We start from the raw sequence: 23,032 nt of genomic DNA on the forward strand, positions 1-23,032 counted from the left end.
GAGGATTTCATCTCCCTTTTTATTCTTCCTGGGCCATAAACTCAGAGGAGTGCATTGTGGGATGGTGGACTATGTGAGCATGTCATCAGCACACCTGCTGAGAACTCCTCCAGGAAGTGCCGGAGCCAAATTATCAGGTAATTTGAAACAGCGTTATGTTGCTTCTGCTTCTGTATTAATTAGAGAGGCTTTCAGAGGTCACACCAAATGAGCTTTTAATTAATGTCAGTGTATCAGCAGATTCCTCCTTTATTGAAGCCTTCTCTCCCGATACCGCTTCGGCGATAATTGGATCAGAGACAGCTCACAAACACACATACAAATCACTGTCAGAAGTTTGCTCCCACGAAAGTTTAGCAAACAAAGGGTAACTAACAAATATTTGAAAGACGGCATGGCTGAATGGCAGGTTGTATTCAGTACATCTCTCTGCCGCGCTCTCTTTTCATTAAGAAAGGGCCATTAACTGCTCACTGACAATGAGCGAGAGAGAGAGAGAGAGAGAGAGTGGCTGTGAAGAGAGACAGTAGGCTGAGAGAGAGAGAAAGAGTGTCTGTGAAGAGGGACAGTAGGCTGAGAGAGAGAGAGAGAGAGAGGGAGAAAGAGAGAGTGGCTGTGAAGAGAGACAGTAGGCTGAGAGAGAGAGAAAGAGTGTCTGTGAAGAGGGACAGTAGGCTGAGAGAGAGAGAGAGAGAGAGAGTGTCTGTAAAGAGGGACAGTAGGCTGAGAGAGAGAGAGAGAGTCTGTAAAGAGGGACAGTAGGCTGAGAGAGAGAGAGAGAGAGAGAGAGAGAGAGAGAGAGTCTGTAAAGAGGGACAGTAGGCTGAGAGAGAGAGAGAGAGAGAGAGAGAGAGAGAGAGAGAGAGAGAGAGAGAGAGAGAGAGAGAGAGAGAGAGAGAGAGAGAGAGAGAGAGAGAGAGAGAGATGAAGGAAAAGAGAGAGTAATTCAGAGGTGATATAAACAGCCACATGGATCATTCTTGAATACAAAATAAGGCAGTTGGTCCAATATAGGAGTTCATTTCAGCTATTGCATGCTCAATTCCTGTTTATCTATAGCTAGGTTTCCATCCAATTGACTACACATTTTCATGCAAATATTCTAAAATCTGCATAAAGAAAATATGCGCATTTTCCCACAAGTGGTGTGTTTCTACCAAACTGACATGTTGAGGATACAAATCATTGCATGATGATGTAGTGGACACAAATGTACTTTTTGGCTTAAATGTTCATGTACCGAATAAAAATCTAAAGTTCAATGTGTATCCGTTGCATTTTAAACTCTACCGATAATTTTGTCACAAAAAGTGTTGCATTAAATATTAAACATGTCTACTCTGGTCTTGGCACGTGAGCTCTAGCCAACAGCTGGCAGATACAGTACGGGTAGGCTGTACAGGTAGGCAGTACGGGTAGGCAGTACGGGTAGGCAGTACAGGTAGGCTGTACGGGTAGGCTGTACGGTTAGGCTGTATGGTTAGGCTAGTCTATATGATGAGATTATTGTGGATAAGAGCAAGAATGTTTATTTTTCAATCTGCAGTCAAGTGTCCATCATCATGTCACCAGAATATAGCTATCGATATTTGGTTGATTTTGCAAATACGGGCACTTTTGGATGTTAAAGGTTTTTGAAAACGTAACCTCTTGTAACTGCTTCTTATCCATCTGAATATTTTCTTCACTCTGTCTGGAAACAAGATCTAATAGTGGCTGAGACCATACTATTTAAAATATAAATATTTGTATCGGTTTCCCCAAATACCAACAGGAAATGTCATTACCACCACATCATGAAACGTGCTATTTTTGTTGAAAAGGAAATGACAGAAATTGTGCCTAATGTATTTTATAACATTTCACTTTATTTTTATTATGTTTTTTTTTACTATTTGGAAGTTTGAATTATATGTATTCATCATTGTCATGTCTTAATGTCTCGATACGCCTTGATGATACTCAGAAACATGTATTTACCAAATCCAAATCTTATTTTACATAATTCCTAAAACAATCTTAAGAACATGCATATAAGGTTCAGATACAGGATAAATCATCAATATCTATTGCAATTTAATACACCTTCAAAAATATGTACCGTGATGGTACTGACTTAGCAGTGGTGTAAAGTACTCAAGTAAAAATACTTTAAAGTACTACTTAAGTAGTTTTTTGGGTATCTGTACTTTATTTTACTGTTTCTATTTTTGACAACTTTTACTTTTACTTCACTACATTCCTAAAGAAAATAATGTACTTTTTACTCCATACATTTTCCCTGACACACAAAAGTACTTCTAACATTTTGAATGCTTAGCAGGACAGGAAAATGGTCCAATTCATACACTTATCCCTAGTCATCCTGACTGCCTCTGATCTTGCGGACTCCCTAAACAAACATTCTATGTTTAGAAATTATGTCTGAGTGTTGGAGTGTGCCTGGCTATCCGTAAATTAAGAAAACAAGAAAATTGGGCCGCCTGGTTTGCTTAATTAATGTAAGGAATTAGAAATGTTTTATATTTCTACTTTTACTTTAGATATTTAAGTATATTGTAGCAATTACATTTACTTTTGATACTTAAGCATATTTAACTGGGTGACTCACTTTTACTTGAGTAATTTTCTATTAAGGTATCTATACTTTTACTCAAGTATTACAATTGTGTACTTTTAATGACAAACAACTGATGAAAAATACTATTAAACATTTTCATGCCACAGTTGTACATGTTTCATTTTATTGAAGATACAGAACACATTCAAAACTTCAAAAAACAAAGGTTACATACCTGAGGGACTGAAAGCATATTTTAGAACAATTTGGGATTCAACGCATGTACAAGGTTGGAAACACTGTTTGACATTAAACAAATTCTTGTTCACTGGCTGCAGTCTATTAATTCAGACACATGAGACAGGTGTGTGGTCACTCAAGATTAGGTGTTGCCCTAAATGCTCTCTATTGCTTAACGAGAGAGCAAACTTCCTCCCAGACTGCGCCATCAAGCATCGCATGCCGCTTTGTCACTGAATGAGGCTCAGGGAGAAGCCCAAGAACATTCTCTGTTTGGTACTGTACAATGTCCTCTCTCATTGGCCAAAAGAATCGGGTGGCTCCCACACGACTCATGGTCTTGACTAGAGTGCAGCTCTCTGCATCAACATCTTGTATAATACCAGGTTAACGGTCTTCATCATATTTCACAACACACCACTTTCCAATCAGTTCCTCATGTACAGTTGAAGTCGGAAGATTACATACACTTAGGTAGCAGTCATGAAAACTAGTTTTTCAACCACTCCAGAAATTTCTTGTTAACAAACTATAGTTTTGGCAAGTCGGTTAGAACATCTACTTTGTGCATGACACAAGTCATTTTTCCAACAATTGTTTACAGACAGATTATTTAACTTATAATTGTACACTGTATCACAATTCCAGTTGGTCAGAAGTTTACATACACTAAGTTGACTGTAACCTTAAACAGCTTGGAAAATTCCAGAAAATTATGTCATGGCTTTAGAAGCTTCTGTTAGGCTAATTTACATAATTTGAGTCAATTGGAGGTGTACCTGTGGATGTCTTTCAAGGCCTACCTTCAAACTCAGTACCTCTTTGCTTGACATCATGGGAAAAGCAAAAGAAATGAGCAAAAGAAACAAGTCTGGTTCATCCTTGGGAGCAATTTCCAAACGCCTGAAGGTACCACGTTCATCTGTACAAACAATAGTACGCAAGTATAAACACCATGGGACCACGCAGCCGTCATACCGCTCAGGATCACTGACCATCTCGAATCCCACCGTACCTTCTCCGCTGTACAATCCGGTTTCCGAGCCGGTCACGGGTGCACCTCAGCCACGCTCAAGGTACTAAACGATATCATAACCGCCATCGATAAAAGACATTACTGTGCAGCAGTCTTCATCGACCTGGCCAAGGCTTTCGACTCTGTCAATCACCATATTCTTATTCTCAATAGCCTCGGTTTTTCTAATGACTGCCTTGCCTGGTTCACCAACTACTTTGCAGACAGAGTTCAGTGTGTCAAATCGGAGGGCATGTTATCCGGTCCTCTGGCAGTCTCTATGGGGGTACCACAGGGTTCAATTCTCGGGCCGACTCTTTTCTCTGTATACATCAATGATGTTGCTCTTGCTGCGGGCGATTCCCTGATCCACCTCTACGCAGACGACACCATTCTGTATACTTCCGGCCCTTCCCTGGACACTGTGCTATCTAACCTCCAAACGAGCTTCAATGCCATACAACACTCCTTCCGTGGCCTCCAACTGCTCTTAAACGCTAGTAAAACCAAATGCATGCTTTTCAACCGTTCGCTGCCTGCACCCGCACGCCCGACTAGCATCACCACCCTGGACGGTTCCGACCTAGAATATGTGGACATCTATAAGTACCTAGGTGTCTGGCTAGACTGCAAACTCTCCTTCCAGACTCATATCAAACATCTCCAATCCAAAATCAAATCTAGAGTCGGCTTTCTATTCCGCAACAAAGCCTCCTTCACTCACGCCGCCAAACTTACCCTAGTAAAACTGACTATCCTACCGATCCTCGACTTTGGCGATGTCATCTACAAAATAGCTTCCAATACTCTACTCAGCAAACTGGATGCAGTTTATCACAGTGCCATCCGTTTTGTTACTAAAGCACCTTATACGACCCACCACTGCGACCTGTATGCCCTAGTCGGCTGGCCCTCGCTACATGTTCGTCGTCAGACCCACTGGCTCCAGGTCATCTACAAGGCTATGCTAGGTAAAGTGCCGCCTTATCTCAGTTCACTGGTCACGATGGCTACACCCACCCATAGCACGCGCTCCAGCAGGTGTATCTCACTGATCATCCCTAAAGCCAAAACCTCATTTGGACGCCTTTCCTTCCAGTTCTCTGCTGCCTGCGACTGGAACGAATTGCAAAAATCTCTGAAGTTGGAGACTTTTATCTCCCTCAACAACTTTAAAAATCTGCTATCTGAGCAGCTAACCGATCGCTGCAGCTGTACATAGTCCATCTGTAAACTACCCACCCAATTTACCTACCTCACCCCCATACTGCTTTTATTTATTTACTTTTCTGCTCCTTTGCACACCAGTATCTCTTCTTGCACATGATCATCTGATGATTTATCACTCCAGTGTTAATCTGCTAAATTGTAATTATTCGATTTATTGCCTACCTCATGCCTTTTGCACACATTGTATATAGATTCTCTTTTTTCTACCATGTTATTGACTTGTTTATTGTTTACTCCATGTGTAACTCTGTGTTGTTGTCTGTTCACACTGCTATGCTTTATCTTGGCCAGGTCGCAGTTGCAAATGAGAACTTGTTCTCAACTAGCCTACCTGGTTAAATAAAGGTGAAATACAAAAAGGAAGGAGACGCGTTCTGTCTCCTAGAAATGAACGTACTTTGGTGCGAAAAGTGCAAATCAATCCCAGAACAACAGAAAAGGACCTTGTGGGGCCTCCCGGGTGGCGCAGTGGTCTAGGGCACTGCATCGCAGTGCTAACTGCGCCACCAGAGTCTCTGGGTTCGCCCCCAGGCTCTGTCGCAGCCGGTCGCGACCGGGAGGTCCGTGGGGCGACGCACAATTGGGCTAGCGTCGTCCGGGTTAGGGAGGGTTTGGTCGGTAGGGATTTCCTTGTCTCATCGCGCTCCAGCGACTCCTGTGGCGGGCTGGGCGCAGTGCGCGCTAACCAAGGGGGCCAGGTGCACGGTGTTTCCTCCGACACATTGGTGCGGCTGGCTTCCGGGTTGGAGGCGCGCTGTGTTAAAGAAGCAGTGCGGCTTGGTTGGGTTGTGCCTCGGAGGACGCATGGCTTTCGACCTTCGTCTCTCCCGAGCCCGTACGGGAGTTGTAGCGATGAGACAAGATAGTAATTACTAGCGATTGGATACCACGAAAATTGGGGAGAAAAGAGGATAAAATTAAAACAAAATAAAAAAAAGAAAGAAAGAAAAGGACCTTGTGAAGATGCTGGAGGAAACAGGTACAAAAGTATCTATATCCACAGTAAAATGAGTCCTATATCGACATACCTGAAAGGCCACTCAGCAAGGAAAAAGCCACTGCTACAAAACCACCATAAAAAATCCAGACTACGGTTTGCAACTGCACATGGGGACAAAGATCATACTTTTTGGAGAAATGTCCTCTGGTCTGATGAAACAACAATAGAACTGTTTGGCCATAATGACCATCGTTATATTTAGAGGAAAAAGGGGGATGCTTTCAAGCCGAAGAACACCATCCCAACCGTGAAGCATGGGGGTGGCAGCATCGTGTTGTGGGGGTGCTTTGCTGCAGGAGGGACTGGTGCACTTCACAAAATCGATGGCATCATGAGGCAGGAAAATTATGTGGATATATTGAAGCAACTTCTCAAGACATCAGTCAGGAAGTTAAAGCTTCGTCGCAAATCGGTCTTCCAAATGGACAATGACCCCAAGCATATTTCCAAAGTTACCCGTTTCGGCTACCCGAAACGTTTGACCCAAGTTAACAATTAAAGGTAATGCTACCAAATACTAATTGAGTGTATGTCAACTTCTGACCCACTAGGAATGTGATGAAAGAAATAAAAGCTGAAATAATTCATTCTCTCTACTTTATTCTGACATTTCACATTCTTAAAATAAAGTGGTGATCCTAACTGACCCAAGACAGGGAATTTTTACAAGGATTAAATGTAAGGAGTTGTGAAAAACTGGGTTTAAATGTATTTGGCTAAGGTGTATGTAAACTTCCAACTTCAACTGTACGTCTGCAATGGGCTGTGTTGCACTAGGAGATGGCTGTGGTGCTGTGCAGGTGCAAGTGGAAGGCTGTGCTTTGTCTGCCTCTGTTTGTTGAATTATCATGGTCTGTGGGCCAAATCCACACAGATGTGGAGTCATTTGAGGGGCAGGTAGGTCATCCTTCTTTAGCTGTAAGACTTCAGGTGAGTGTGGTGGAGTGTTCCTTGACAGGTAGGACTCCATAACCACTGTTCTGGATAGTTGATCTTCTCTTTCTTTGGTTTATTTTCTGTTGCCTCCGTTTTCCCTTAAATCTCACTGGAAAAGTTGTGAGATGGATTTCAGTTCACCACTTTCTTTTCTCTTGAGGGATCTTTCTTTTTGTTTCTTAAGATACTCCTGGTATCTTATAGGATCTTGCTGGATTTTGTTTATATACACGATCAAAAGTATGTGGACACCTGCTTGTTGAACATCTCATTCCAAAATCATGGGTATTAATATGGAGTTCGGTCACACCTTTGCTGTTATAACAGCCTCCACTTTTCTGGGAAGGCTTTCCACTAAATGTGGGTTGAGGTGAGGGCTCTATGCAAGCCAGTCAAGTTCTTCCACACCGATCTTGACAAACCATTTCTGTATGGACCTTGCTTTCTGCACTGGGGCATTGTCACGTTGAAACAGGAAAGAGCCTTCCCCAAACTGTTGCCACAAAGTTGGAAGCACAGAATGGTCTAGAATGTCATTGTACGCAAGAATGTTAAGATTTCCCTTCACTGGAACTAAGGGGCCCTAACCATGAAAAACAGATCCAGACCATTATTCCTCTTCCAGCAAACTTATCAGTTGGCACTGTGCAGATTTTTCCGTCGGACTGCCAGATGGTGAAGCGTGATTCATCCCTCCATAGAACACATTTCCACTGCTGAGTCCAATGGCGGCTAGCTTTACATCACTCCAGCTGACGCTTGGCATTGAACATGGTGATTTTACAGTAGGCTTGTGTGCGGCTGCTCAGCCATGGAAACCCATTTCATGAAGCTCCCGACAAACAGTTCTTGTGCTGACATTTCTTCCAGAGGCAGTTTGGAACTCGGTAGTGTGTTGCAACCGAGGACAGACAATTGTTACGCGCTACGCGCATCAGCACTCAATGGTCCTGTTCTGTGAGCTTGTATGGCCTACCACTTCATGGCTGAGCTGTTGTTGCTCCTAGATATTTCCACTTACAATTGACTGAGGCAGCTCTAGCAGGGCAGAAATTTGACGAACTGACTTGTTGGAAAGTTGACATCCTATGAAGGTGCCACATTGAAAGTCACTGAGCTCTTCAGTACCGGCCATTCTACTGCCAATGTTTGTCTATGGAGATTGCATGGCTGTGTGCTCTATTTTATACACCTTTCAGCAACGGGTGTGGCTGAAATAGCCGAGCCTACTAATTTGAAGGGGTGTCCACATACTTTTGTATATATAGTGTATGTCCTTGTTCTATCCTTGTTTGATTTATGGGGCATCTTATAAAAAACTAAAAAAATGATAATTGACATACAATAAAAAATATTATTTTCTCAAGTTATATTTATCTCTATTTTTCAATAATTTCCTGGCATCAAATTGTGAATCTCCCTCCATGACATCCATGTGCTCCACTGTCACTACTCACATCCATGGCAACCAAAACACATACTTTTGAAAAAACATTATCATGTAATTTGCTTGTCGTGGTGGTAATGAACCAATACTTAGAGAGGACTAAGTATTTTGTGCGAAATGTATATATAGTTTCCACTTATTTCACTTTTTTTTTTAAACAGGTGTATTAAATATTTTCTAATGATCAAGACTTTTGTAAGTGTAATACATAGCAGACTGTCAAAAGTCTGGGTGTGAGACAGGACAAAAACAGTGAAATCCAGACATGAAATGCTTCAGAAATTGTTTTAATATATATACAGTATATATATATATATTGAAAGCTGGAAAAAAAACTTTAAGGTTATTTTATTCTCCGCTTTAATGGATGTGAAATAAAAACATCTAAATTCACATTTCATCTTAAAATTCTAACAATGAGACACAAAAAGGCCCGTATTTGCAAAATAGCCTAATAAACTGCATGGTTTCCCGAGTCGTAGTGGAAGGACCACAAACCATATAATCGCATGACTCCAAGTTAATTTCGATATGATGGTTATTATATAATTATTTGCACATAAAGGTGTTTCCACCGCCATTTCTCGCATAATTTTACGAATGCAAAAAGATCCCACCATGTGGAATGAACGCATTATCTGTCGTCATTAATCAAATTGTACCTCCCGAAAGTTCCTTTTTCCATCACACCCGTCCTGACTTAGTTTTTTATAAGGTATGACTTTACTGCATAAAACTGTGGATGGAAACGTGGTTTATGGTAGAAAATAGAGCAAGAACTCCCAATCTCTGTTGCCCTGGCAAAAAACTATTCAAAACGGTGAAGCCAAGAAACAATAAATAATTAAGTTGAGGTCAAGAAACTCATGTTCCTGAATCCATTAAATCCTTGAACAACAGAACATGTTGCTCACTATAAACAATGAATGAGGTTAGATAGGTTATATTAGCATAGCAAAAGAAATTGAGAAAAGTGTCTCATACCAAAACTTTAAAACATCTTCACCACTCAATTTTTTGTTGAGAAGGCACTGAAGGTAATTTCAATCGATTTTAAAGTCCTTCAATTACAGACACACTGGCAACAATTCTGGGAGGGAAATTGATTTTTCAGCCTGTCTGTGAGCCAAGGCCAAACGTTAAGACCTGAACAACAACCATGGAGACAAACAGATTATCAAAAGTTTTAGAGCCTCTCTCCCCGACATTTTGATTCAGACTCCTTTTTGCCGTAAAACCTGTCTGAGTATATTATATATGATGGTTTGATTTAGAAGCTGAACAATTAAAGGTGCAGGTGAATGAAAAATAGGAGATTTTCTTACCTTACAGCGTGGTAGTGTTGTAATGTGACAATAGCCATAGGAATTCAAGGACACTGTCCTGCTTTGAGGGCCTTGTGCGTAGTAAGGTAGAGCTTGCTGTGGAAAATGCTCAATAACAACATCCAACCCCCACCTCCCACACATACACTGTCCATCTAGCCTCCTATCATAATCTGTCCACTGCCTTGCCAACCAAACAAGCCATTTGAAACGGGTTCATATTGGACAACCAATGTCCCTGAAAGGCAAAGTACAATAGCTGTATGCAATTTACAATGCTATTTGTTTTTTATGAACTAATGTATTAGTAGTTCTTGCCAACATATGACTCAATGAATAACCACTACTTCCTGCAAGGCCGACTTGACCTTACGGCTTTCATGAGCGCTAGCTCTCAGCTTAGAGTTAAACACAAAAGGCAGCTTCATAAAGTGGCAATTACTGTTTTGACATCAATTCTGAGAGATATATAAAAACAAATGCAAAGATTTCTGAAACCAAAATGTACAAATACAAGCATAAATAAAGGGAGTCATAATGGGTGAGGAATGCAATCCTGGCATATTAATTCAGTTTAATTAAAGAATAAGCAAACATGGAGATCTCTTTCTAAGCAGTATGTCTGTGGTGTTAGCCTGCTCTCTATCTCAGAAGGTATTAACCAAGTTAAGAGCTGGGGGTAAATGATCTAATCCATTGGATGACCTCCACTGGTTCTCTCCTCATTCATATTTATATGACAGCGCTGCACTAATTTTGGAGAGTAAATCAGCGCACACATTTTCCTCTGACCTCTACCTCGCTGCTGAATTAAACAATGTCAACGCCAATGCCCACTTTAACAAGCCTTAAATTCCACAGTCCAATCCATCAGCCGGGGTATTTCTGACACACCGTAGGAAGAGCATGAAATAAGGCAATTATTGAACCATCCAGCCCATTTACACGGATACTGTAGCCGTGGAAAGCTGGGGAAGAAGTTTGACTTGTTCAGAAGATGGCACTGCAATGGGAAAGCCAAACAAGGTGATATCTACCCTCTTATGACTAATAGCAACTTAGTTATTGTGCTGTAGGTCTCTCTACTGCAGGCTTAAGGCTTGTAGTTCTGAATCTTTTTCACTACCTGTGCTTTGGACCAACCTCCCAGAAATGTGGTTGACATTTCAAAAGCAGCCCAGTCTGACCACCAAGAGCTAATGATTTCATTCAGATAATTCTAGAGCAGTTCATGTTCGATCTGCATTTGTGTTAAACTGTAGTTATATTGACAGCCTTGTTCTGTTCAATGTTCTCTACCTATAGAGTACTCGAAATACACCCAATTCATGTTGTTAAGTTCAAAACAATACAAGATAACATTTTGCCGACACCATTCAAACCAATTAGGGTTCGGAATTTTAAATAAAATTATCTCAGAATCCTCTTTTTACAGATATAACCTTATAGTCCCAAGCTCTCGAATTGCCAGTGAGTCTTTTCAGATAAATCGTCTCGATTTTTCTCTCACACACAGAAGGCTGAGTGAGCTGTGACTGGACCTTGTAGTCTTGTAAAATGAGTGTGTGTATGTGAGAGAGAGAGTGAGTGTGAGAATATGTGTGTACGTGTGTATGCAAAAGGCTTGTAGGAGGTCATTTTATTCAATGATTCTGTGTGTGAGAGAAACTGTCTTTCGTCATGTTGGGTCTACAGTACATGCGTGGATGACTCACTGAGGTGGCAGTTGATCTGCTGGGTGTGGGTGTCCTCAGATCTTGTGACAGATAATCCATCAGAGTCAGTCTGTCTGACAGGGATAGATTTCATCTCTCTCTCTCTCACTTTACAGCTCACTCCACCCTACTCCGGCCCACGAAGGACAGTCACTCCTCTCCTCTGCCCCTCCTTGGACACACATGGAGATTCATTAGAAGACTGTGTGTACTGAGAGCCTTAACAGTTTTGGATTTGAGATGTAGCCACTCAGGTTCAGTATTCAACCACTTACATTCTTGAGGTTTGACACAAAAATAGGTTTATATAAGACAGCTGCCTTCAGAAAGGCATACCTTTGACTTATTCCACATTCTGTGTTACAGCCTGAATTCAAATGGATTAAATATATTTTTTCTCACCCATCTACACACCCCATAATGATAAAGTGAAAACATGTTAGTAGAAATGTTTGCATATTTCTTGAAAATGAAATAAATACTAATAGTAATTTACATAATTATTCACAACCGAGTCAATACTTTGGAGACGCACCTTTGCCAGCAATTACAGCTGTGAGTTTTTCTTGGTAAGTCTCTAAGAGCTTTCCCCACCTGGCTTGTGCAACATTTGCCCATTATAAAATTCTTCAAGCTCTGTCAAATTGGTTCCTGATCATTGCTAGACAACAATTTTCAGTAGATTTGAGTCAAAACTGTAACTCTGACACATTCACTGTCTTCATGGTAAGCAACTCCAGTGTAGATTTGGCCTTGTGTTTTAGGGTATTGTCCTGCTGAAAGGTGAATTAATCTCCCAGTGTCTGGTGGAAAGCAGACTGAACCAGGTTTTCCTCTAGGATTCTGCCTGTGCTTAGCTCCAGCCCATTTCTTTTGTATCCTGGAAAAACTCCCGTCTTTAACTATTACAAGCATACCCATAACATGATGCAGCCACCACTATGCTTGAACATAACATTTTGTATTCAGGACAAAAAGTTAATTGCCTTGCTAATTTTTGGGTATTTCTTTAGTGCCTTGTTGACAACAGGATGCATGCTTTGGAATATTTTTATTATCTACAGGCTTCCTTCTTTTCACTCAGTCTATTAGGTTAGTATTGTGGAGTAACTGCAATGTTGTTGATCCATCCTCAGTTATCTCCTATCACAGCAATTAAACTCCGTAACTGTTTTAAAGTCACCAATGGCCTCATGGTGAAATCCCTGAGCGGTTTCCTTCCTCTCCGCCAATTGAGTTAGGAAGTACGCCTGTATCTTTGTAGTGACTGGGTGTATTGATACACCATCCAAAGTGCAATTAATAACTTCACTATGCTCAAAGGGATATTCAATATCGGCTTTTTTTTGGACCTATCTACCAATAGGTTCCCTTCTTTGCAAGGCATTGGTCAATCTCCCTGGTCTTTGAAGTTGAATCTGTTTGAAATGCACTGCTCGAGCATTGTATCTTTGCATGTGTGGGGTACAGCAGAGATGAGGTAGTCATTCAAAAATCATGCTGAACATTATTGCACAGAGTCCATGAAACCTCTGATGAGTTAAGCAAATACTTAACTTATTTAGGCTTGCCATGAAGGGGTTGAATACTTATTGACTCAAAACATTTCAGTTTTTCATTAATTTGTAAACATTTCCAAAAACATAATTCCACTTTGACATTATATGGTGTTGTGAGTAGGCCAATGAACAAAAATCTAAATGGAATCCATGCTAAATTCTGGCTGTAACAAAATGTGTAAAAAGTCAAGGGATGTGAATACTTTAAGGCAGTGTACAAAACTAAAACCAGATTAGAACATACAGCATACAATAAATCAACAGACAATTCTTAGTCCCCTTTATTAAGCTCTCCAATTATTCATACTGTACAGTTGACCTAATCTCAACTGAACGACATACATTCATGTTTATAAAAAGCTAATTACAATATTTCATTTAAACTATCTCTAACGCATTATTCATGTGACGGACAGTGTGTTGGCTGGTTGGCTTCACAAACCAGTTTTTACCCTGATCAAGTAGGCACAGATGATTTATCAAAGTTATATACGGCGATATAGATTAAAGTAGTAGACCTACTTTAAAATCATACATGGAATTACAAAGTTAACAGGGCAACAACATTTGACATTACATACGAGTTGTTTCAAACATACTGTAATACTCATGTGAGGTTGAGGTATCACATACTAAGGACCTCTGAATAAGGCATCAATAAACTGGATTTTAACAAAGGCAAAACAGTGAGGTCACCTACTACAACGCATAAACAATTACACAAAAACAAAATCCATTAAATGCTGCCCTCTAATACTCCAGGCGTGTCAAGTTAGCTACACACCACTATGCATTTCCTGAATAAGGGGATATATTTTATTTATGATTTCACAGTGGCATCTGAAAATGCAGTCTGGAACATGTCATTTACTTTGAAAAATCCTTGTCTTTCCTTTTGTATTACTATGGTTTGATAAAACAATAACACCAATGTTATACAATGTTATTCTTGCTTCTTTGAAAAGGTAATCATATAGCTAGAGAAATAAATTTAAGTTTCTCAGCTTATCAAAATAGAATGCACAATTAAAGAATCACCAACATAAAAATACCAACAAAACTCAGAAATATAGTATATACCTTTATGATCAGAAAATAGATAAAAGCTATATGATAAATCAACCTGATATATTGCAGTTAATCATGATAACACAGGACGTTGGAAAGGTAGCGATGGGCTGAATATTTAATTATTTTTTATTTAACTAGGCAAGTCAGTTAAGAATAAATTCTTATTTATAATGACGGCCTACCCCGGCCAAACCTGAACAATGCTGGGCCAATTGTGTGCCGCCCTATGGGACTCCCAATCACGACAGGATGTGATACAGCCTGGATTCAAACCAGAGACTGTAGTGACGCCTCTTGCACTGGGATTTGAAGGGTTGGTGTACATGCTCTGTGCTCTGGAACAAGAGCTAGCATGGTTGGTTTTGTGTGGAGTTAGGAGGGACTAGGGTGCTCAGAAAAGAGAGGGGAAAGGACTGGTCAGTGTTATGGAAGGCTGAGGCTCTCTACTTCCTGGTAATGGCGGCCACAGCTTTCTTGGCAGCGTCATCCAGGTCATTGGCGGCTATGATGGGCAGTCCACTCTCTGACAGGATCCTCTTGGCCTCCTGCACATTTGTCCCTATAACACACACACACACACACACACACACACACACACACACACACACACACACACACACACACACACACACACACACACACACACACACACACACACACACACACACACACACACACACACACACACACACAGCGTTAGTGAATGGTCTATGATGTAGAAGGAGAAAGTTGTATGCTGAATCTCACACGGCTACACCCCACTGACTAAAAAGACACAGAACACAGGAGAACTTAACCCAATGACAGGTGCACCAAGAGATGGAGGAATGGATGACTGGCATACTTCCATTGGTGAAATAGAACAGATGTGTCTGTGAAGGAGTGAGAAAGCCAGTGGTCTTGAAAAGGGCAGAGGGAGTGTACTGTGTTCCATTGGCTGCAGTGGAGGTCAGAGGAGAGGCAGGCAGCTGGCGGGGTCTCTGCTGAGCTGATCATGCCCCAGTGGAGCTCTAGCCATGCAGAGACAACCTGAGACACTACAGCTCTGAGGCCTACACAGGCTCCCTCAAAGCACAGCACTAACCTTGAGAGCAATGATGGAGAGAGGGGGGGGGCAGAAAAAGACAGATATGGGGGAGAGGTTGAGCTAGATCGAGAAAGAGATAGGAAGAAAGAGTGGGATAGTGAGAGCTTACGCACAAACTTGTCTCTGCTCTCCCTTAGAGAAAAAGCCAACCCACAGAAACAACAGAGCCCAGCTGTCTATGTGCTGTTCACTGACTCACTCATTTCACAGGTGAGAACGGTACTGCAGGGAGGAGGGAATTTACATAACGCAGGTGTTCCACATCACTACGATGTGTGTGTGTGTGTGTGTGTGCGCGCGCGTCGGCGTGGCTCTCCTGACTGGTGTGTAATTAAGATTGCATGATATGTGAAATCTCAGGAGCCTGGATGTTCTAATCAATAGCAGTTTCATGAGGAATTATATTACCGCCGCCACTTAACTTCTAATATTTCATCGCTTTTGTCCGGTGAGATAATAACTCATTCTAAACACATTTCTTGAGTTCTGCACAAAGCAATCAATTGTGTAATCTAATTAGAGGAGGGGAAGGCATTGGGCAGACACACAGCAGATAGGGGATCCAAAGTCATCTTGTAACCGAACAGCATTTTCTCTGTCCTCTACTAAATCTATATGGAAAAGGGCACTGCTTTCACTCAGACGCACAATACACTGAATAAACTTCATTTGGATTGACAAATCACAGAGATCATATTCCTGTAGAGGTCGTGGAGAGGTTATCAGCTAATAAACAAATCAAATCTGAGACAAGAAACATTCCTATTCATCTTTATATGGCCTTCACTCTGCTGCTATACAAATGTTTTTTTTACAGAAAAGATTATAGACAAATATTGTATAAGGAAAATACTTAGTTCCGAGCTCTGTTGGGATTCCTGGAACTGGAGCCCCTAGATCTAATCTCACCACACATAGGGTTCAACAAACACAGAGCGCGTGTGAGTGCCTCTGCAAGTGTGATTGCGGAGGGTGTGTGTAGAGAGAGCTTGTGTCAGTGAGCAGAGTGCAGTTCCAGAATGAGCGGCAGGGAGCAGTGTCTGTCTGTCTACAGCAGCAGCCCAGCATACTGATACTGTACGGGAGGTGTAGTTTCACCTACAGCCACTAGATGCTGCCAGAGACCTCACAGTCAGATCTAGAGAAAACATCAGCAGAGGCCTGTCCCTTTAAGAGACACTTTATACTATACTACTAGGAGGAAGGACATTCACAAATGGTGCTGATATATACACTGCTCAAAAAAATAAAGGGAACACTTAAACAACACACACTGGAGGTCATTTTGCAGGGCTCTGGCAGTGCTCCTCCTTGCACAAAGGCGGAGGTAGCGGTCCTGCTGCTGGGTTGTTGCCCTCCTACGGCCTCCTCCACGTCTCCTGATGTACTGGCCTGTCTCCTGGTAGCGCCTCCATGCTCTGGACACTACGCTGACAGACACAGCAAACCTTCTTGCCACAGCTCGCATTGATGTGCCATCCTGGATGAGCTGCAATACCTGAGCCACTTGTGTGGGTTGTAGACTCAGTCTCATGCTACCACTAGAGTGAAAGCACCGCCAGCGTTCAAAAGTGACCAAAACATCAGCCAGGAAGCATAGGAACTGAGAAGTGGTCTGTGGTCACCACCTGCAGAATCACCCCTTTATTGGGGGTGTCTTGCTAATTGCCTATAATTTCCACCTTTTGTCTATTCCATTTGCACAACAGCATGTGAAATGTATTGTCAATCAGTGTTGCTTCCTAAGTGGACAGTTTGATTTCACAGAAGTGTGATTGACTTGGAGTTACATTGTGTTGTTTAAGTGTTCCCTTTATTTTTTTGAGCAGTGTATATATATCCTACAGAATAGAATGGAGTTCTACTCTGTGGAATAAAGAACTGTGTTTTCTCTATACAACACATAACTACAGTGTACTGAATGAACATACATGGTCAATCCATCCTCCCTTATACAATACAAGGAGTGTGTGATAATGACTAGCCCTGTCCACTACCTTCAACTGGGATCTCTGGGATGGGAGCTTCCCTCCTGTTGTAGTAGAGGGATCCAAACAGTGGCACTGAGACAGAGCCGGAGCTACACGGGCTCCAGAAGCACCATGAGCCCCCGACAGCCCTGCCTCAGTTTATAGCAGATTCTGATCATTGTAAATTAGGCTGTACCAGGGGCCTATTGTACCCTGGAGGACTGTCCTGCTGAGGTGACTACACTGCCACAGCCTGGGACCTGAAGGAAGAGGGAACACTTCCCCTGCTCTCCTTCTCTCATTTTACACTTCTAACTACTCAAAGACTACAGTTCCTTCCCCAAGTGTACATGTTTGAGTGTCTAAGAGTGTGTGTGAGAGAGAGAAAGGGAGAGAAGGGAGTGAGAGTTTATGTATGCGTCTGTGGTAATGGGCATGTGACAGGCGTGTCTGTTGTGGTGGGTGTGTGTGTGGTCCGCGGCTGGACAGTGATGGCCCGCCCAAAGCATCTGATGGCTTTATTAAGGCTGTAATGATACTGTCAGTGATGTGTGTGTGTGTGTGGTCTGCAGCTAGTAAGCAGTAGATGGCTCTATTTAAGCTAGAATGATACTGTCAGGACGACCTCTCTCTAGAACCACTAGTCCTTTCTAATTACATTGGAAAACATCTATATCCAACCACATTCTCCTTTATTAAGAAAAGCCTGGCCTCCAGACAGACAGACAGACAGCAGTGGAATGGCCTGAAGGGAATATAATCCCTTTTTCACTAGACCGTGTGGCGTGTTTAAGGGACTTTTATCCACACACACAGACTCATTCATACACAAAGACACATGCAGATTCGCACACACACTGTGGCCAGAGTCTCTGAGAGGGGGCAGTAGTTCCTCATTTACATTTAGCGTGCATGTGTGTGTGTGTGTTTACATCAGGCATGACTATCTGCATTGGAGAGCCTGACAACCAGGCAGTGTCCATCAATAAACGAATGTCCAATGAATGAAAGCCAGCCCATTAATAAAACATCAACCACTGGCATAAAATCCCCAACTCCACATCTTGAGGCACGCTGTCACAGCCAACCACCATGTGGCCAAAGGATGCAGAAAAAAGCCTTTCCAATTAAAAGTGGCAGAGTTAATCCTGGCTGATCCTTTTGAAGAGCAGCCTGCCATTATGGGGTCTGTGGTCAGCGCAGCTACCTAGGCTGATTGATTCTGACCAATCCCGCTCTATGATGCCCCAGCCGTAATGACCACAGCTAAATCAAGGATTAAATGCCACGAGGACTCTGATTCAACCCAATGGTCACCATGACCTTCTGAGCCAATCCCCAATTTGAGAGCCAGAGGCAATTTGTGACATGTTTGTGAAAAGTGAAACCGCCAATTAACGTTCTTTATTTGTGTCTTCCATGAAAAAAGGACAGACAAGTAGTCCAAACAGAAATTGAAGAATTAAAAAGGAAAATTTCAGAACACAGTGATATTTCTAACAAAGCACAATGTGATGAGATCTTGAAAGAGAAAGTAGACACATTCACTCTGACATTGAAGCAAGACAAGCTAAGAAAATTTAGAAGAGATGAAGTAGATTATAGAGATGGCAAGGTCTTTGCCTGGAGAAGACCAACACGCAAGAATTCAGAATCACATCTGCAGAGAAGGAAGCCTAGATCTGTTTCTTTCAACTTTACAAGCAGTGACGATGAGGATCACCCCAGACGCTCAGAGGCCAGCTCCTCCCTAGATTTTTTAGATCAGGAAGAGGAGCCACGCAGGTTCCTCAACAAGAGAGGGAGAGGACGCGGAAGAGGCCAACACGGAGGGGGAGGAAGAATTCAAGACTATCCAACCACACGGAGCAGGACCAGAACAAGGCTGTGATCAACATTTCTGGAGAACCCCTTTCTGATGATTGCATAAGGGTCTTGTCTAAAGGACTGTCCTTTGCCCCCACATATTCAACTAATGAATTTAATACAAAGATTGACCTATTTCGTTTCTACAGGAATCTACATCTGAAGGCCTGGTACAAGCAAAACATCTCTCCAACTACAGACGCCAGTGTCTCAGGTCAGGCAGTTACTGTTCCCTCAAAAACACCTTTTAAGCCCAAGTCCACTTTTTGTCCCATAGTCCAGAATGCCACACTAAATACATTTGCCAAGAAAGTTAATTTTGATGTGGAGAATCTGTTTAAGGGTAAAATTGATTCCAACAAAACACGACGTAATCTTTCTAAGACAGAGAGGGATGCAGTTGAATCATTATCCAAAAATGAACGGATTGTAATTAAAAAAGCTGACAAAGGTGGTGCTACAGTAGTGTGGTGTAAAGACAAATATGTGACAGAAGCCTACCGTCAATTAGACAATGACGAATTCTACCAATCTCTTACCTTCAACCCTACAGAGGACCTAAAAGCTGATTTGAAAGGGATCCTCACAGAAGCTAAGGAAAATGGTTACATTTCAGACAATGAGTTCAAATTTCTTTTCAATGGCAGTCCGCGTATGGCCTCTTTTTACCTTCTTCCAAAAATCCACAAAAATCTTGAAAACCCCCCAGGCAGACCAGTCATTAGTGGTAATGAAAGTCTGACAGAACCCATCTCTAAGTACATTGATTACTTTATTAAGCCTTTTCTGTTGTCACTTCCAGCCTATCTTCAAGATACCACAGATGTGTTGAACAAAATTAAGGAATTGAAGAATATAGGTACAGCTTCCTTTTTAGTCACCATGGATGTGGAGTCTCTATACACCACCATTGAGCATCAACAAGGTTTGGCAGCGATGCACCATTTCTTGAGTACCCGGCCTGAAACTGAGATGCCTCCTACAGAATTCATTGTATCACTGACTGAATGGACTCTTAACCATAACATCTTTATCTTCCAGGACCGTATTTTCAAACAGGTCAAAGGATGTGCCATGGGAGCTTGCTACAGCCCTTCCTACGCTGGTTTGTACTTGGGTAAATGGGAAAATGACTTCATTTTGGATCCTTCTAATAACCATTTCTTTGACCGGATTATATGGTGGGGACGCTATATTGATGATGTTTGCCTGTTTTGGTCCGGCTCAGAAGATGAACTTATTTCCTTCCACCAATACCTCAACAGCATTAACCCTAACATCAAACTAACTATGGAATACAGCAAGGATAACATTCATTTTTTGGACCTCGATATTAGTAAAAATGACAAAGGTTGTTTGCACACATCAATCTTTAGGAAGCCTACAGATGGGAATACCATTCTGAGGGCAGACAGTTTTCACCCCAAAAGGCTAAAAGAGAATATTCCATATGGCCAATTCCAAAGAGTCCGTAGAATTTGCGATCAGGAAACAGACTACAGTGTCAAATCTGCAGAATTGGAGAATCGCTTTTTGGATCGGGGCTACAGCGTTCAGGTCCTGAAAGATGCAGGTATAAGGGCTGGATTACTTGACAGAGAGAACTTGTTACGAAGAGGAGTGCCCCGTGATACATCAGAGAGAGTGTATTTTGTTACAAAATACAGCACTGAAGCAGAGAACATTAAAAGAATCATTAAAAATAATTGGGGAATCATCCAAAGTGATACGCTACTACGCCAAGTCTTTCCTGAACCACCAGTCATAAGCTTTAAGAGATGTCCTACCCTAAATGACAAATTAGTCCACAGTTACCTTCCGGGTGACTCTCAAAAAACTTGGCTTGACCACAAACCCAAGGGCTCTTTTAAATGTTACCAGTGCAACCATTGCAGTAATATTGTACAGAAAAAGTATTTTGTTGACACAGCTTCTAAAATGGAGTATTACCTCAAGCATTTTATTAACTGCAAAACCACTCATGTCATCTATAGACTGGAATGTCCACAGTGCAAGGTGTTCTACATTGGACGGACAAAGAGACGCCTTCAAGATCGCTTGACGGAACACAAGTACGCCATACGGGTAGGCAATGAAGACTACCCCATGGCAAGGCACTACAAGTCCTTACACCATGGTAACCCTGCCTCCCTACAAGCTATGGGTATTGATCATGTTCCGGCCTCTATTAGAAAAGGGGACCGTCTTAAACAGTTAAACCAAAGGGAAAGTTTTTGGATTTACAAACTACAGGCCACTAAGTACCCTGGTTTAAATGAAGATATGGATTTCTCACCCTTCCTGTAGGGTCGTTATGGGTCCGTTTGCTGTCATCTAGTGGACGTTTTGCTCAATTGCCCTCTAGCTATGTTTGGACTGTTGTTCATGTTTTGCTGTGATCTGTGGAATATATTGCTTTCTTGTTCTGGACACTTCTCCCAGTCATGGTTAGGGTTGGAACTGCCTCTCTGGGTGTTCTGATGCTTCTAGCTTGGAGTTGTATGCTCATGATAACATAGCTACAGTATTTTACCTTTTCATGTGTATATTATTGCTTACTAGGTGTGTCCAATTTGGTAACCACTCCCTCTTCTAATTAGGGCTAATTGGAAAAGACTTTCAAAAGAGGACATTGTATTCTCTTTTTTCTGTACTCCCTGACGAAGGCCATGCAGCCGAAACGCGTCGGTTTTTAAACAACTTTGTTTCTATTGAACATGCCATACTAATAAAGGCATTTTAATTAATTTATGAAGAGTGCCTTGGTCCTCCTTTCTTTTTGATGACCAATTTACACCTTTTACCAAAGAGCACCTTCTATCTACCAAAATATACTATAGTGTACCTTAGTAGCGCTTCCCTTCCTCCTCTTTTTACTGCAATTTGTGACATGTTTGTGAAAAGTGAAACCGCCAATTAACGTTCTTTATTTGTGTCTTCCATGAAAAAATATTGGCAGAGTGAACACAAACACGTGTGTGTGATCAAAGCAGTATTGATCACACTAAACATGCTGCCACCACTAGTCAGGGATGTCAAACCCAGATATGGATTTCAACACAATCATTTGCCTCTTTCAGCCCTGTGTCCAACAACAGGGAGAGTTTATCTGGGTTTTATTTGTCACCAATGCTTCTTATAGCACACATCACATCACTCTATACTCCTCGGTAAACTGGTCATCTCTGTATACCCGACGCAAGACCCACTAGTTGATTCTTATTTATAAAACCCTCTTAGGCCTCACTCCCCCCTATCTGAGATATCTACTGCAGCCCTCATCCTCCACATACAATACCCGCTCTGCCAGTCACAGTCTGTTAAAGATCCCCAAAGCACACACATCCATGGGTCGCTCGTCTTTTCAGTTCGCTGCAGCTAGCGACTGGAACGAGCTGCAACAAACACTCAAACTGGACAGTTTAATCTCAATCTCTTCATTCAAAGACTCAATCATGGACACGCTTACTGACAATTGTGGCTGCTTCGCGTGATATATTGTTGTCTCTCACCTTCTTGCCTTTGTGCTGTTGTCTGTGCCCAATAATGTTTGTACCATGTTTTCTGCTGCTACCATGTTGTGCTGCTGCCATGTTGTGCTGCTGCCATGTTTCTACCATGTTGTTGTCATGTTGTGTTGCTACCATGCTGTGTTTCATGTGCTGCTATCATGCTATGTTGTCGTCTTAGGTCTCTGTTTATGTAGTGTTGTGTTGTCTCTTGTCATGATGCGTGTTTTGTCCTATATTTTAATTGAAATGTTTATGTTTTTAATCCCAGCCACCATCCCCGCAGGAGTGCCTTTTGGTAGGCCCTAATTGTAAATAAGAATTAGTTCTTAACTGACTTGTCTAGTTAAATAAAGATATATATATATATGTATATGTATATGTATATGTGTGTGTGTGTGTGTGTGTGTGTGTGTGTGTGTGTGTGTGTGTGTGTGTGTGTGTGTGTGTGTGTGTGTGTGTGTGTGTGTGTGGTTAACTTCTTATGGCTGGGGGCAGTATT

General features: G+C 41.8%; 1 protein-coding gene across 1 annotated transcript in view; it reads right to left on the reverse strand.

Moving 5' to 3' along the window:
* Positions 1-13,290: 13,290 nt before the first annotated feature.
* Positions 13,291-23,032, reverse strand: part of LOC129851037 (succinate--CoA ligase [GDP-forming] subunit beta, mitochondrial-like) — a 144,246-nt gene continuing 134,504 nt past the window's right edge. The window contains exon 11 of the mRNA XM_055917203.1: positions 13,291-14,657. Within this exon, the coding sequence (XP_055773178.1) occupies positions 14,542-14,657 (116 nt within the window). The 3' untranslated portion in view covers positions 13,291-14,541. The remainder of the gene's footprint in view (positions 14,658-23,032) is intronic.

This window comes from Salvelinus fontinalis, chromosome 3, assembly GCF_029448725.1.
Source record: "Salvelinus fontinalis isolate EN_2023a chromosome 3, ASM2944872v1, whole genome shotgun sequence".
Lineage (NCBI taxonomy): Eukaryota > Metazoa > Chordata > Actinopteri > Salmoniformes > Salmonidae > Salvelinus > Salvelinus fontinalis.